This window comes from Crocodylus siamensis, chromosome 2 (assembly GCF_052110815.1).
Source record: "Crocodylus siamensis isolate JL-2025a chromosome 2, ASM5211081v1, whole genome shotgun sequence".
NCBI lineage: Eukaryota > Metazoa > Chordata > Crocodylia > Crocodylidae > Crocodylus > Crocodylus siamensis.
The window spans coordinates 85,042,560-85,058,552 of NC_143396.1; the positions used below are offsets into that span (position 1 = coordinate 85,042,560).

The 15,993-nt window shown below is 39.7% G+C and overlaps 1 protein-coding gene across 2 annotated transcripts in view; it reads left to right on the plus strand.

Annotated features, from left to right (window-relative positions):
- FSTL5 (follistatin like 5) overlaps positions 1-15,993 on the plus strand; it is a 597,279-nt gene that overhangs the window by 183,685 nt on the left and 397,601 nt on the right. For both annotated transcript variants that reach the window (XM_090036262.1, XM_090036263.1), the window contains exon 4: positions 13,784-14,032. In XM_090036262.1, the coding sequence (XP_089892388.1) occupies positions 13,784-14,032 (249 nt within the window). The remainder of the gene's footprint in view (positions 1-13,783; positions 14,033-15,993) is intronic.

Sequence of the window (15,993 nt, forward strand, 5' to 3'; positions counted from 1 at the left end):
AGGGAGCAGGGAATGAAATGGAGTGGTAGCAATATCAGCTACAATGACTTTTTAAAAATCAACAGTTGTTTTGTTTCCAGGAATTTCAGTATTGTAAATAACCAGTGGCATGTGGAGCCTATCGGGAGCAAACTTAAAAATCTTTCAAACTGCAGGAATGCATGCACCTTGTGCTATTTATTGGAGAATGTCTGTTTGATCTTTATATCTTTGTTCACTTTTCCTTTTTCATTCTTAATTCTCCACCTCATGATTAGTGGCTGAGTTTTAGTAGGCAAGCATTTTTGGTAGTATCTTTTTATTGGATCAACTGTACAGTTGGAAGAGAGGTTAGACAAGCTTTAAGTCACAAATTGTCATCTCAACTATTGCCCTCACTTTAAAGCTTCTATGAGTTGTCTTCTGAGGAAGTCTCATTCCTGAGCACTTAGACCCCTGAGTCCTATACCCTTTATGGATCCTTCGTTTAGGAACCATCTTCTATCACTAACCCTTTTGTTCTTAGATTTGACGTGGCCAGACTATGAGCTAGTTCTTTCCCTAGGGACCTCTGAACAAACCTTACACAGGAGCATTTCCTGCCTCTCCAACGTCTGTCTATTCTACCAGCACCTATGCTCCATTTTCTGTCTGCATTTGTTTCTTATGACATCTCTCCAAGAGTTCTCCACTGCTGTCCTGTTAGGCTTCAAGTATCTATTTTCTGCTTCCTTGCTACATCCTAGGTCCTCTTACAGGCCTTGTGTTGGAGACTGCCACAAGCACAGTGGATCCATTCCCTCCTATTGTGCTAGTTAACTTCTGACAGTCACAAAAAGCAAAATCCTATGTATCTGTGTTTCTATGTAGTTGGGAGAGATGTTAGTTAGATCTGTCCTTGGAAATGACATGTCTAAATTAATCAGGTGGGTCACTCTGGTACCATTTATCTGACCTGTTCACCAACTTCTGACCCAGATTCCCCTTTACTTTTTGTATTTCCATTACTGCTGGCCATCTCAGCATTCTCCTTGTCACAAAAGCTCATACCTTTGGGATCATCTCTGATTTGTCATCATTCTCCATGCCCAGGATATGACAAAAGCTAGTTGCTTTCTTTTCCCCAACAATATAAACAAAACCTTACAACCCCTGCTTAAGTTGCCAAATGAATCTTGATTACTAAAGCCTTCAGTGTTTGGATACTAACTTTTCTACCATTCAGCCTACTCAAATTCTCCTTCTGAAATAAACTTTCTAGTCCTAATTCTTGGGGTCAGCACTTCTTGGAGTCTTGCTGCAGTTAAACAAACTCATAACTTGTTACAGAAAAATGTGTAGAAAGACTGAGGGCAAAGGAGAAAGAGTATAATTTTCTGGGGGAATGTGGAATTCCAGATTTTCTGCTTTTATCTAGAGCATGAATGCACATAAAGTCAAGTCAAGACAAAATTCCAAAAAACTACATATATTCATATAATACATAAAACTCCAGTAATGTTCATGCTTTTAATGGAGCGTAATAAACTCAAAAAATACATATTTGAAACTGAGAAAAATATACAGAACTGTAAAATCCTCAGAATACCAGGCTAGATGCATGTTTAGAATATATTCAGAAATAATGGAACAAAACCAGAATAAAGAACAAGAGCTTTTGGAATGTTAAATGAGCTGATGCTTGGGAAAGAAACATTTTTCATTCTTCTTTTTAAAATCTATTTCATTTTAAGAAGCTTTTTATTAAGTACCATCCATAGAATAAAAAATGCACTTTGCCAGAAAAAGGAGGTATAAGTGTTTATTTTCTTTAAATTAGCTAAATATTTCTTTTTTTTTCCCCTAAAGTGGTAGTTTTTAATTGCCAATGAACCCAAGTAACACAGTGTCGTTTCAATAGATGAATGTCCTCTGTAGATCGAAGATTAGAGATTATTCTTTCCCCCCTCTGTATTTGTCATGAACTTCATAGTTGTAAAGGTGTAGTGATTAAACAGAAGATTTAATAGCTGGAAAATGGGCTATAATTTTTTTTAAGATGTATGCCAGTTGCAAGTACATGAAATGTAAATGTAGCAGAGTTAAATACTTCCTATCATTTAATCATTTTAGGGGGAAATGTATGTGCATATATATATGCGCACACACAGATGCACGTGTCAACATTTTTATTTATTTATGTATAAAAACATTCCTAGCCATTGCAGTGGGGAGAGTGCTGAGAAAGATGTGGACTGGATGGGCACATGCAGACAAGCGCACACACTTGTTTCTCCCTGGGAACAAATAGCAGTGTTGCACAGTTGTGCCACTGCTGCTGCTACTTTTCCCTAGGGAATGTCCCTGAATGTGCATTCTGGTATGTGGCAAATTCCCTTGGTGGAGTAGGGGAGGCTTCAGCCAGCATTTGGGCTGTTCCCAGAAGCCTTACCTTGGTCTTGCAAGTCTCCTGGGGCTGCAGCAGTGGCACTTGTTGATCCTAAATAGTGTTGTTTTCCTCTCCCAACGTCTGCCATGATTTGGTGTCATGACTTCTAGTAATCCGTCTTTTCTTAGTAGCTTTTGGAGGGCTGCTTTGATTGGGGTAGGAATAGAACAAGAAAGGAGATTTTTCCTTTTGGGACCAGTTTCAAGTGTTGGATACAAAGTAGATTTTTTTTTTTCCAAATTATGGATTGATGCCTAGACATCTGATGATAAAGCAATAGGAAATATTGAACTGTGCTGTATTTTACATTTCACTTGGTACTTGCAAGACTAGTACAAACTGCCCATGGTCAGATACAGGTTTTAAAAAGGAGGCTTTGAGCATTGGGGTGTGGCTGCAGCTATGAACCCCTTCCTCTCATGGGCAGATCACACTTTGTCAACATCTCCAGGGACTTTGAGTCCTTGAAGCAGATATGACTCCCTCATCCCTCCACCCCATCACCCCACTCTGGCCAGCCTTTCCCCTCTAGGACAAAGTGGCACCTCCACTCCCCTCCATTTCCCTCCTCCCTCCTCTCCTGCTGGAGTTACCTCAGGGTGTAGGAAGGAAACATGTGCCTGCTGCTTATCCAGGGTCGGGTAAGCCCCAGAGCCTTTTCTGCCCTACTCCAGGGATGCAGGGAGTAGCTGCAAGGGGTGCCGGGCTTATCCAGGGATAGTGGCAGTGGTGGATTCCCCACCCCTTCCAGTGTGTCCTGTTTGACCAGTCTCACTGGCCATGGGTAGGTGGTGCAAGTTAGGGACCACCTACTGATTTTTGCCATCCCTCATCCACTCCGGCCCAGTCCAGCACTTGGCATAGCTGTTCTCCACTGCTGGAGGCCCTGGGCTACTAGGGAAACACAATGCAGGGACCAGGGACCCACCAACTGCTACTGTTGCCTGTACAGCTCCCCACAGCCTCTGGCTAGAGTAGGGCACAAGCATCCTGAGACTTTCCCCTGTGGTGGAAAGCAGCATTGGTGGGCAGATATTCACACACCCACCTCCCCCGACCCTCACTTCACCTATCCCCTTCCTCATGTGCTTCCTGCTTGGTTCTCTGTTTGAAGGGAGTTTTAATTATGATTGTACCACTTTGAGCTCCCCCGGATCTCCTCTTTAAACTATCTTCTATCTTAGAACATGAGTAATGGGTTCAGTTCCTTGGCATTTACCCTGTGATTGTTACCCACATACTAAACTTAAACAGAACTTATTTTTGAATTATTAAATGTATTCCAGATGAGACTAGTTTTAACTTACCTTATGAACTGAAATTGTAGTGTTCTTGTATGTCCTGAAATGTTGCTAAATGTCCTGTAACATCTGGTTAAGATGGGAACTAATTTCGAGTATATTCTAGTATCCTTTCTCCTTTCTTTTTCTTTCTTTCTTTTTTTTTTTTCTGTGTAAATAGATACAATGTTTTTTTGGAATGTGTCAGAAGGTATACATATCATTATTACTTAATGCAGGGGTGGACAAAATATGACCCACAGGTTGGATTTGCCTGCCAAGTGATTTTATGTGGCCTATTGCTGGTCCTTTGGCCCTGCCTGGTCCAGGCATGGGGAGAAGCCTTGGCCATGGTGTGTGCACCCAGTATCACCACCCCCAGATAGTTTCCAGGTCTGTGGTGGTGCAGCAGCTGGACTCTGTGTGCAGCGACTTCTAGCTGCTGCTTCCAGTATTGCTGCTACACCCAGCCCTATTGCCCAGGCATCTTGGCACATCCACCCCACACCTACTGTCAGGGACATGGATTGAGTGGGCAGGTGGGCTGGTTATCTGTGAAATATTCTGAAGTATGGATGCCCACTGAAATCTGTCACCATTCTCTGCCTGCTCCAGGGTGGTATGCAAGCAGTGGTTTTCAGTAATGGAACACTTTGTGGTTAAAATGAGAGTTAAGCAAGACTATGTCATTGCTCCAACACCCTTCTCAATATTCATTGCCACGATGTTATATCTGACTCCAATAAGCTTGCAGCCAGAGTAAAGTTAAACTACCAAATGGATGGTAAGCTATTTAACCGTACCCAACTCTGAGCCAAAACCAAGACCACCCCAACCACATTCATTGAGCCCTAGTACACTGATGATGTAGTGTGCTCTCACTTAGAAGCACACCTTCAGACAATCGTCAACATCTTTACTGAGGCTTTCAAGAAAATGGGACCGATACATATCATTTGGAAGACTAAGGTCCTCCCCCAATGAGCTTCTAATGAACAGTCACTTGGTCCAGGTATCTAGATCTATGGTGAGACTCTGGAGAACACTGAATATTTCCTGTACCTCAGAAGGCTGACATCAACAAAGAAATTCAACATCACCTCAAATATGCAAGTGCGGCCTTTGGATGCCTGAAGAAATGGGTATTCAAACATCATGATATCAGATCCAAAACCAAGCTCATGGTTTATCAAGCAGTCATGCGCTACGTGTAGACAAAACAAGGGGCATGTGTGCACAACGCTTTAAAGCCGGTTAATGCTTTTGCACCATTTTAATGGTTTTAGTGTTTGCACACATCAGCAGTGTATTGCACAGTAATTCCAGCGACTGTAGCAAATTTGGTGGCGTAATGCACCTTAAATGACTTGGGATGCAGCAAACTAAAGCTTCTCTGAGGAGCTTTAGCTTGCTGCCCTACAACTGCAGAGTGAAGTACTGGGCTCTCTGTAGGTCAGGGGCTTTGCAGGAAGGCCATGCAGACAGCCTGACAGCAGCCCAGGAAGGCAGACTCCACCCAAGGGAAAAAAATAAGCAGTGATCTTTTTTGTTCCCCTGAAGCCTGCCTGCCCAAATTGCGCAGGGGCCCAGTGCTTCCCCCTGTGGCTGTGATGGTCCCCAGGACTGTCTGAGCTGGGTGCCTTGGGTGGCTGCCACCTGGTGGGAGGCTGCCACTGTTGTGGAGGGAAGCACCAACCCCCCCCTACAGCCCAGGGACTGCTCCACTAATCGGCTGCTCACCCTCGTCTCTCTGCTAGTGGGGAGGCAGATAAGTGGGTATGTGCATGACACTGGAGTTTAAAGGGCCCTAAACTGAAGCTGTGTTTTTTAAAAACACCCCTGTGTCATTTACACATGCCTATGATCCACACCTTGCTGTATGGAACTGAGTCGTGGCCAAACTACAGGAGACGTCTAAAGTTGTTGAAGTACCATCAATGCTGCTTGTGAAATATCCTCTGAATCCAATGGGAAGAGAGATGTGCCAACATTAGCATCTGCCTACAAGCAAACACCATGAATATTGAAGCAGCGATCATCTGGCATCAACTTTATTGGGCTGTCCATGTCATCTGGATGTCTAGCTCCAGACTCTCGAAGCAAGTTTTATTTTCCCAGCTCAACCAAGACACATACTGAAGAGAAGGGCAGAGAAAGCACTTCAGGGACATCCTCGAGGCCAGCTTAAAAAAAAATTCAAAATCGATGTGTAGTCATGGGAGATTATCAGCCAGGACCCCTCCAAATGGAGGAAGAGTCTGCTGCAGGGATCTCAGTACTTTGAAACTTCACAGTGACAACAACAGGAGATGGAAAAGAGGGATTGGCAGAAACAGTGTGTCATGGACCAAATAAAAAATCCAGTGCCATCCACCCCACACAGAAACACATGCCCCACATAGTTTATTCCTGCAATCACATTAAATATCTCATATTCATGCAAGGTGGCCCAGATGCACTTCTCATATGTTTTTGCTAATGATTGATACATAAAGCTATGTGTTCTATTCTTTTAGCACTCATGCATTCTCAGGGATTATTGAATTATAGCTGTCAGCTGTGTCCAGTTTTACTATTGGAGCAGAAGTACATGCTTTGGGGATGATATGCCCCCTCATCATCATCTCCTGGTGCTTGGAGGGTGAAGACTGACTATCACACCAATCCGTGAAGGCTTGCTTTTTCATGCAGTGGTTCTGCTACTTTGTCTCTTGAGTTCTACTGCTCTATACTAGGTATCTTGTGCCAGTGTTCCTGAGAATCTATAGCAGTAGCTGTGTGCAACAGTATGTCTCAGTTCTGCTGTAACATTATTCAGCAAAAGTTACTCCACTCCAGGACCCGTCACTACCTTCTGAGGGTCAGAAATTGTTGATTAATCAACTTTCTCTACTCGTGCCTTGCTGCAAATACTAGAGGTGCGTTGCCACGTTGCTCCATATCGAATTGGCACCAATAAAAGGAAAATTAACATTATGGGTAATTGGGGGTTTTTTTTGTCTGATTTAGCTAATAATTTCACCAAAAAATGTTGCATGCATGTGGCGAGGAATGTAGCTCAGCAGCTTGGAAAGCAGTAGGCTGGACCCTTAGAAACCTAGGCTTAAAACTAGGTAACTGTAGTGCCATGTATGGATGCTGCTGCCAGGGTAACTGAGTGGATATTTGGTCATGTAGGCTGAATCCCAAATGTAAGGAGGCCCAAAGTTTGAATATGAGCTGCTAACATCTCTGTCTGCTTTCCCTACTCAGAGATGTGATAGGAAATGTGCAGCAAGAAATATTCTTGAAGAACTGTGGTGCCTCAGATTGGTTATTTGCTATTGCTTTCATTAGGTTACTTTATTACCAATTTTCGATACAACTTCTAGAATCTTCCTTTTTCTCCCCTAGCACTCACATGCATAACTATCAAATAACCAAACATGCAGCTGTATGGAATAAAGTATAAGTACAGCATAAATGCAATTACTTTCTGGTGCATAGAAGCCAAGGGAAAGTCAGTAACTAGGACTAGAACAGAAAAATCTATGGAATTATGGGATTGCATTTGATGTCTATACAATCCTAAAATCTGCTATCCATATTTCAGTACATCTACCCTTTCTGTAAACATGGTGAGTCAGAGTCTCCATAATGTGAGACCTGGGCTTTTACCCATGCTTTCAGCTATGTAAGGCAGCCCAGATTTGAGGATTAAAGGTAAATAAATAAAAGATTTGGTAAACCTTGGAGTGCAGATGGTGTCTACTGAATCAAATTCATCCTCGGGGTCTATATCTTTCCCCTCCCCCCCACCCCCCATAAGCTGATTTATGCTCAAGTCCTGCAGATACTCCTTTCAAATTGTATTGGCTTAGAACTTCTCCATGATTCTATCTAAGCACAATTAACTAAATGAATACTGAACTTTTACTTCTGATACTACCTGCTTTCCTTGTGTTAGACCAGTTTAATTCAGTTTATAAAGCTGGGTGGGATAATATTTTTATTTGGAAGAAGTCACTGACAAAATCTTTGCATAGGTACTTTTCCTCCATGCTACTTTGAGTCTTATTATGTGACTAGGCTAAAAATATAAGCTATAGGGCATCCTTACACGTGGTCTGGGGTGGGGTGTGGCATGCTTTAAGTAGAATGGCTCCTAATTAAAGTGCCTGAAGCATCTTATGTATTCAGTGTCCTGTGCTTCAAAATGGTGGTGGCGGCACTTTAACTAAAACTCATCAAATAAGCTTTAGTTAGTGCTCCCACCACCATTTTGAAGTGCAGGGATGCTGAATGCGAGGGCTGTGTGAAGCTTTGGTTGCTGATTCAATTCAGCAGAGATTTGGCCCAATTTGGCAACCAAATCTCTGAATCTGAATTGAATCAGGAGACCCTTTAATCTGTCCAAATCAAATTGGAACCCTATAAATTGATTTGGAGTCATAGACATAGCTTTATATGTTTTTTCTATATACCTCGAGATACCAGGCAGCTCATGAATGCTGTGATGGTGAGGCAGATGGAGCATCCCACAGGAACGCAATGAGGTCCCTAGTATGCTCGGTGGTGGACCAGGAAGTAGACCAGAAGCACTTCTAGTCCACTTCTGGGTCTGCCACTGAGCATGCGAGGGCCCCCCCTGCCACACTTCTGTGGGATGTTCCATCCCACCATCTCAGCGTTCATGAGCCATGCCTGGTACCTTGAGGCATGTAGAAAAAACATTAAAGCTGTGTCTATGGCCAAATTGCTGATTTGATGCCAATTCAGGGAATCTTCAGATTCAGATTCAGTCAAATCTAACTGAGACAGCAACACAAATCAATGAATCGAATCACTGTCCCCTGAATCAAACCAAATCCAAATTGAATATGGCCCACTTTGCACACCCCTACTCAATGCACATGATGCCAAGCCTGCTGGAGCGTGCTAGTTAGCATGCTCCACCAGATTTATTTAATTGAGTCTGCCTTGGCGCATTCTAATTAGAACGTGTCTGGGTGGATGGTGGGCACATACTTAGGTGCTATATGGCTAAGTAGATAGAGGAGGAGCTACTGATATATCCTCACAACTTTCTACCATCAGATTTGGTCGAATCATCTGTGTGTTGATGTCTTTAGCATCAAGATACCAGTACTGTTATCTAATGCTGTAATTGCCCCTTATTGAAGAGGATTAAAAAAGCTGGGATCTCTTGCATTCAATTATTTGTTTTCATAGTACATTCTTTTGCTTTTGTTGCATATGTTTCTCACTGAATGAAACAAATAGTATGAGATATGTTCAGGGGGAGAACTTGGCTAACAATGCTTAAAAGTAGTACTTTTTTTTCTCTTGGCTTTAGTCATGCTACTAGTATCTTGCTTATCTCAGGACAAAGGGATCTTTCTAAAAAGATTGTGTATGCCTTGCATCTTGCTAATGTTAGGATTTTATCCAGCACACAGGGAAGATCATGGCAAGGAATTTATTTTCTGTGATACAGGTTCAAGGTTTTTTCTTGCTATATGCTACCGTAAGCTGTATTGGTATTGTTGCAAATCTTAATTTTATTTTTATTTTTTGCAACAGATTTCTTTTTAAATAATATGCTTTCTCTTGTTTCTATCCCCTTATTTTAATTTAACTGTATTTATTTATATTTTGTTTACATTTTCAGCCATTTTAATTTATAGAGTTAGGTCTATAAACATCATATTACCTTTATTTTAAAAGTGCAGGTGACATTTTTCTTTGGCCTTATGTATGCCTTTGATAAAGAAGTCAGAAAATTTCATTTTAGGAATAAATCTGCAACCATCTTTTAAAAAGAAACTATTTCACAGTGCATAAGCTTGAAAAACTGTATATTCATAGTGTAATCATGGAATATACTAGAAAATGTGTCCTCAGTTCAGATATTCAAAACAGTTTGCTGTAGTCTCTGAATATGCTGGGGTCACTGAGGAGTAAGTGAATTTTAGGTACAAGCTGAGGGTGACAAATGCAATTCTGTCCTTATCAATGTCAATGGAAATTTTGAAAGTGACCAGGATTATATGGGTAATGATCTATATAAATACACATATGTTATCAGAATATTTATGGTTAATGTTATAAATCAGTCAGAAATTGATTAAAAAGGTCTTTCACAGCAAACAAATATAAGTTTCATTAGGACAGAAAGCCCGTTTATTTATTGACATGTAGAACTATTACTCCTCTCACCTAAGCATATATAGTAGATATTGATACACATTATGTAAATCACTTCCCTACACCCTAATATAACTGTTTAGTTGGCATTTTGCATTCAGGAACCAGATTCAATTACAGTACTAAAATGAAATCCCATGTGAAGTCTCAAAACAGTCTCCACTTGCACAGCAGTATACATTGTTAAGTCTCTACACATACTATAATAATTCAGAACAGTTGTCAGTCTCTGATCTTTATCTCCCAATTCAGAAAGCAGAAATAATAATGATTTATAGACTTTGGCCTCAAACTACAACAATTCTATCACTTCATGGGAGTCCCATAATTTTGTAATGTGTGTACATGACCTGTGCCATAAAGTACTCTCAGATGTTGAATGATTCTACTTTGAGGTTGTTAATAATACAAGGAAGTTGGATTTACATGAACTTTTATCATTTAATGTCTAATACTTAGTACTAGCTTGTTGGTACGTTGAGTAAAGTATTTTCAGAAGCACCTAGGGATGTAGGAGTGTAAATCCAATGAGATCAAGCTTTCTAAACAAATTGGGTGCTTTTGAAAATGTTACTTATTAAAACCAGTCTTACCAGTCTGTTATTTTCATGTATGCTGGCCATGAGTTGAATGAACAAATACATCAGGTATGTTGCACATTAAAAGCATTTGAATGTGATCTTTAACTTTTGCTCTCAAAACTGTAAGGATAATAATAATGAAAAGGATCTGAGTTAATCACAATGGGCACCTATACATGTGTCTGATGCCTGCTCTGACCTATTCTAATTAGAACACATCAGAGCAGATTTAACTAATTAGCACACTCCAACAGCCTTGGCTTCACATGTATTGAGTGTCCCCAAACTTCAAAATGGTGGTAGGCTTTAAAGCTCATTCAATGAGTTACTCTTCTAGGGCCTAATAGGAGAGTTATAAGAAATGATAAAGAATATTTTTTAAAAATGAGATAAGCAGATACTTACACAGAAATGGAATGTGCATTTAAAAATAATTCTTATGTTTACACACTTTTTGCAGTAGGTTTTTCATTTAATGCTACTGAAAGCAACATTAATTATGGTACTTTCTGCGTTTCCCTCTTTTCCCCCCACTCCGCCCCCCGCTTTTTTTTTTTCCCAATATGGGAGCATTGGCTGGAAGCAGAGTTTAGCTTGACTGTGGAAAGGGGCCAAGAGAGTCACAAAGGAGGGAAGAGAGAAAACAGGCCAGACAATGCATTTGTTATGGGGAGAGGAAAGAACCCAAGAGAATAATACTAGAAAATGTTATAGGCCTGTTCTAATAGGGCCTTTGTACACACCACAAAATTGGTCTTTAAAGCAGCTTAAATGCCCTTTTGCACTGCTTTAATGGCACTGCTGTTCACAGGTCTGGTGATGTATTCCTCTTTAAATGACTTCAGTACATAGCAGGATAAAACACCTCCGAGGTGTTTTAGCTTGCTACCTTACAAAGTGCAATAGTGCATAGGGCACTGGAAGCCAATGTGCTTGGGGCTTTCTGGGCCCTGCACAGGTCAGGGGCTGTGGGATCCGGCAGCAGCCTACATAGTCAGGCTCCATTGAAGGGAAAAAAACAAGTGGTGATCCTGATCTTCTTTTTTTTTTCTTTTCTCCCCACCCTGGAGTCTGCATGCCTGCCTGAGCTGTGCAGGAACCTGGTGCTTCCCTCTGTAGCTGCAGGGGAGCTGGTGCTTCCCTCTGTGGCTGTGGAGCCCCCCAGGACTGCCCAGGCCAGGTGCTAGCAGTCAGGTGCTGCCTGGGGGGGCCCTGTGCAGCTCAAGAACTGCTCGGACGACTGACAGCCCCCGCCCCCTCCATTATGGGGGTTTAGTTCAGTTTAATTCTCTCTAAATTGAAGTGTTTTTTTAAAAAAAACATCCTTTCAATTTATGGAGAACTAACTGAATTAAACCCCTATGGTACGTACAAGCCGTCAGACACAGTTGTTGGGTCCCTCCCCCCACTTTATTCAACAGTTTTGTTGAACAGTTTACATTATTGAGGTACTAAAAGATGCAATAAATGTGGATGGCAATTTTGGTTTCATTTTGTAGGTGAAAGAGCAACTCCTCTTGGCTTCTGATATTTGTTTTGGGATTTTGTACATATTTATATAATAAGCCAGTCTATTAATATGCAATATTCTTTTACAAAAAAACAGCTTGCAAGACTTGGAATGATTTAGTGTGGAAATACATCTTTTACAAAGAGTAAATTATGAAATGGTACTGGATGCTGCTCTTCTAGAAATTCATTTAGTATATAATGACAACTGAATGTATACATAAGCATGATAATCAGATTAAATTGATTTAATCTCAGCTGAACTATGTTCTACATTAGTCATGGATAATTACTGTCAGGAAGGACATGTTCTCACCATTCATTTTACATTACACAAGTATCCTTTTGGATCTTGCATATTAATTATTTTGTTTAATTGTACTGAAGTTGCTTAGAATCTGTGCATATTGGATGTGATGTAAAACAGGTAATTAATTCCTAGAAAATAATTAATTTACTAGTGCAACTAGTTTAATTGGTATTCCCAAAGTTTACAATTCAAATCTGATGTTATACTGTAAATATTTTCTGTGTTCAGTGTTTGCTACTTCACTGATTAGCTGAGACATTTCATAAAGTTAGTCACAGTTTTTCCTTTTGTAGATACAGATTGATTTCTCCAGTTTTGTTTTGGAAAGTTAAGGTGAACTTAACCATTTAGTTCCAGTAGAGTTGTAATAATGAGACTATTCAATCAACATTAAATATTAATTTATTGAAAAAAAATAGCCTGTATATAGAACCTTGTTTTCTGTGTAGGGAAAAGTATTGACCTTTTCTTTCCTTTTTGTAGTGACATTAAAGAAGAGTGACCTTTCTAGCTATCTAATTGATACAAGTATTTAAATCCCTGAATCTCAATCAGGGTGCCAGAGGATGCCTTTAATAGTGCCATGGGGTGCTGTACAATATAGCACTTTATCTTCTGAATCATAAGTAGGTGTTACACACTTAAAACCTAGAAATTGCAAGTAGGAATTCACAGTGTCAGAAATATTCTGATCTGTTGTGGTTTTCCTGAGTTCATTGTAAGAGAGGAATTGCTCTATTATTTTTCCATAGTCAAAAAACAAGTGAGATCTAAGAGCATTTTCTGAGGAGGACTTTGAGTCTAACAAGGTTGAGAACTACCGATTTAGATAGATAGTATCAGTAACAGTTATTAAAATTCTTTACTGTGGCTCAAACTGAGAAAATGAAAAAACAGGTTCGTAAACATAAGAGTAAGAGTTGACTTAAAAGTGTGTGAAAGAGACATTCTGCAAACTAATTGTAGACTACAAATAATTGTTTTGGGAACCAGCAAAAATCCTTTCTGGCCAAGGTTCCTTGATAAAATAGAAAAGATTGCACTAGAATTTAAAATTGGAAACATCTTCTAGTTTTGATCTACTTAATAAGAACTGCAGATTAGTTTCTACAATATCATCATTTTATACTTCAGTGTCATGTATACTGACTGCCTTGACTTTTAGTGATTGCATTTCCTAAACTCTTGGGGTATTTTTAAGGAAGTCTGGGGAGAAGAGGTGAAAGAAGGTCTTGTTTGCTTTTTCTGCAGTAGAATATTACTTTTATAACAGACTTTTTGAATCCTCCTTCCAAATGTGCATACAGCGTTAAAGGATACAGCAAAAAATGACTTTGCAACTCAAGATGATCTGAAATAAAATAAAGCTAATGTAAATTATACTATAGAAATTTATATGAGTCTCTTAGAGCTCCTACTTCATCTTTAAGGTCTTCAGGATGGGTATTATATAGTGTCCTGGTATTCAGACGTTATATAATTTTACTTCATTTAATTTCCCCCCCCTCAGGTTACATGGGTCAGGATGGACCTCTTGGATCTTGTGAAAATAAATACTGTGGTCTGGGTAGACACTGTGTTGTCAATGGAGAAACTGGCCAAGCTGAATGCCTGTGCATGGAACATTGCAAGCCTCACTACAAACCTGTATGTGGTTCTGATGGAGAATTCTATGAAAACCATTGTGAAGTTCACAGGGCTGCTTGCCTGAAAAAGAAAAAGATTACCATCGTTCACAATGAAGACTGCTTCTTCAAAGGTAAGTTTGGTTGGACAAATTCTAGAATACTCTTGTCCTACACTGCAGATTCTGAAAAAATGTGGTTAAAGCAGTGGTACTCCACCTTCTGGCCTTGTGGTCCAGACAAGTGGCATGAGATCCAGCATGGGGTCAGTTCACAGACATGACTTTGCATGCTAGATCTGGCTACAGTGTGTTAATTGCCACAGCTCTGGAAATGTGAATTGCCATGGTAATTAATCTTACCACCACTCCTCTGCCACCAAATTGCTAGGGCTTTGGGGAACCTGACAGGCCAGGTGATATGGCCCTGCAGACTGGAAGTTGAGTACTGCTGAATTTAAAGCACTAAAGAAACTGCACCGACTGTACTGTGAAGAAGTGATGCAAAAAGTTGATTTGACAAGTATCTCACTCTAGAGATTTCATACAGCTATTTTTTCTCATTTTATTCAGTATCTGAATAGGGTCCATATAAACCTGGAAAGTAAATTGTGGCTCTGGGACCAATCCACCCAAAGAACTATAAAGCATGGCTGATGAGCATACTTACCTTACACATTGGGGCAGCCACTTCATGTTAACTTATTTTCCTGAATCACTGACATTAAATTACAAGCTTAAATTTCAGTGTGGTGCCACAGAGCTTCAGAGTGCCTCATGCAGCATTATTGTATAGTTGGATTCTAAGAATTGTGGTCATGGTGAATGAGAAATGTAACTTCTGCTAGCCACAAGGTATTAGAATAAAGAAAAGAACTTTTATAACTTGCTCTGTTTTATTTAATTTAAATGGAGGTCCTGGAACACTGCCAAATACAGGACTTTAAACTTTTTTATGTGCACCTATTTAATGTATACCTTTCTTCCCCCACTCCCCCCCCTTTCTGAATTTGACATTTTCTGCCAGTTATTAGTGAAACAGATGGAGAGAGAAATAAATAACTTCAAGTAAAGCCACTCTTAAGAGGCTTTATTAGGAGGAATTGGTTTGTATTGTTTTTTAATGACTGTCTTGTTTCATTAACAATTATTCAAGAAGTGTTATAGATGGCCACACCCCTACCCCCAGTGTGTGTGTGTGTGTGTGTAAGAAGTCCACTAAAAAAGTAGAGAAAGAGTTCTACTTGACATAAAACAGTATGTTTAAGCAACATCTATCAAATGAAATAAATTTATGAACATGAAAGTGAATATTAAGGAATAAAAACAGGAATTTCTGAAATAATATAAAAAGGAAGCTTCTAGGTGTTCTGGGGAGCTTGTATGTATGAATTACTTGCATTATAGTATAAAGCAGATATAGTTTTGAGAGAGCTGCAGGTCATGGATTTTTCTAAGTTTTTAAGACAAAGTTGTTTTCAAAGTGGCAAAGTTTATTCATTTTAACATCTTAGATACATCTATCCCAGTTGTTGTTATGTATGTAGTAATATTAAAGAAGACATTGTTTTACTAATTAAAATAAAGAGCTAATTTGAAGGAGGGGGAGCCATCAAAATTCAAGTTCTATAGTTTTGCCCTGATTTAAATAAAGTAATTTTTGCATTATACACTTGGATCCACACATTTAGGCTTTATCAGAATGACTGTGGGAGAGAGAAAGTTCTGAAGTGAGGACTCTTCAGTGTGCTGGGGGTTTTTTTTTACAAATGTGGAAATTTAATTTGTGCATCTGTCAGAGATGTAATATAACTCAGTGGTCTATGCCTTTTGTTTAATATTAAATTGACTGAAATTAACACTTTGGCTTCTATAGTCAGTTGCACACTGACTTCAGAGTGATTTCAAGTGAGATATGCTGGCAGAATTTGGCAATCCTTGTTTTTACTTTACCTTGTATTAGTTTCAAGGGGCCACATACTATTCTTTTCTCTTTTTTCTTTTATCCCTAGAGCAGGCTGGCGCTTTATTCATTTTTCTGTGAATTTCCAAGTCAGTATAACTTCTTTCTAATGAGTACAATTTCTTCCCAAACT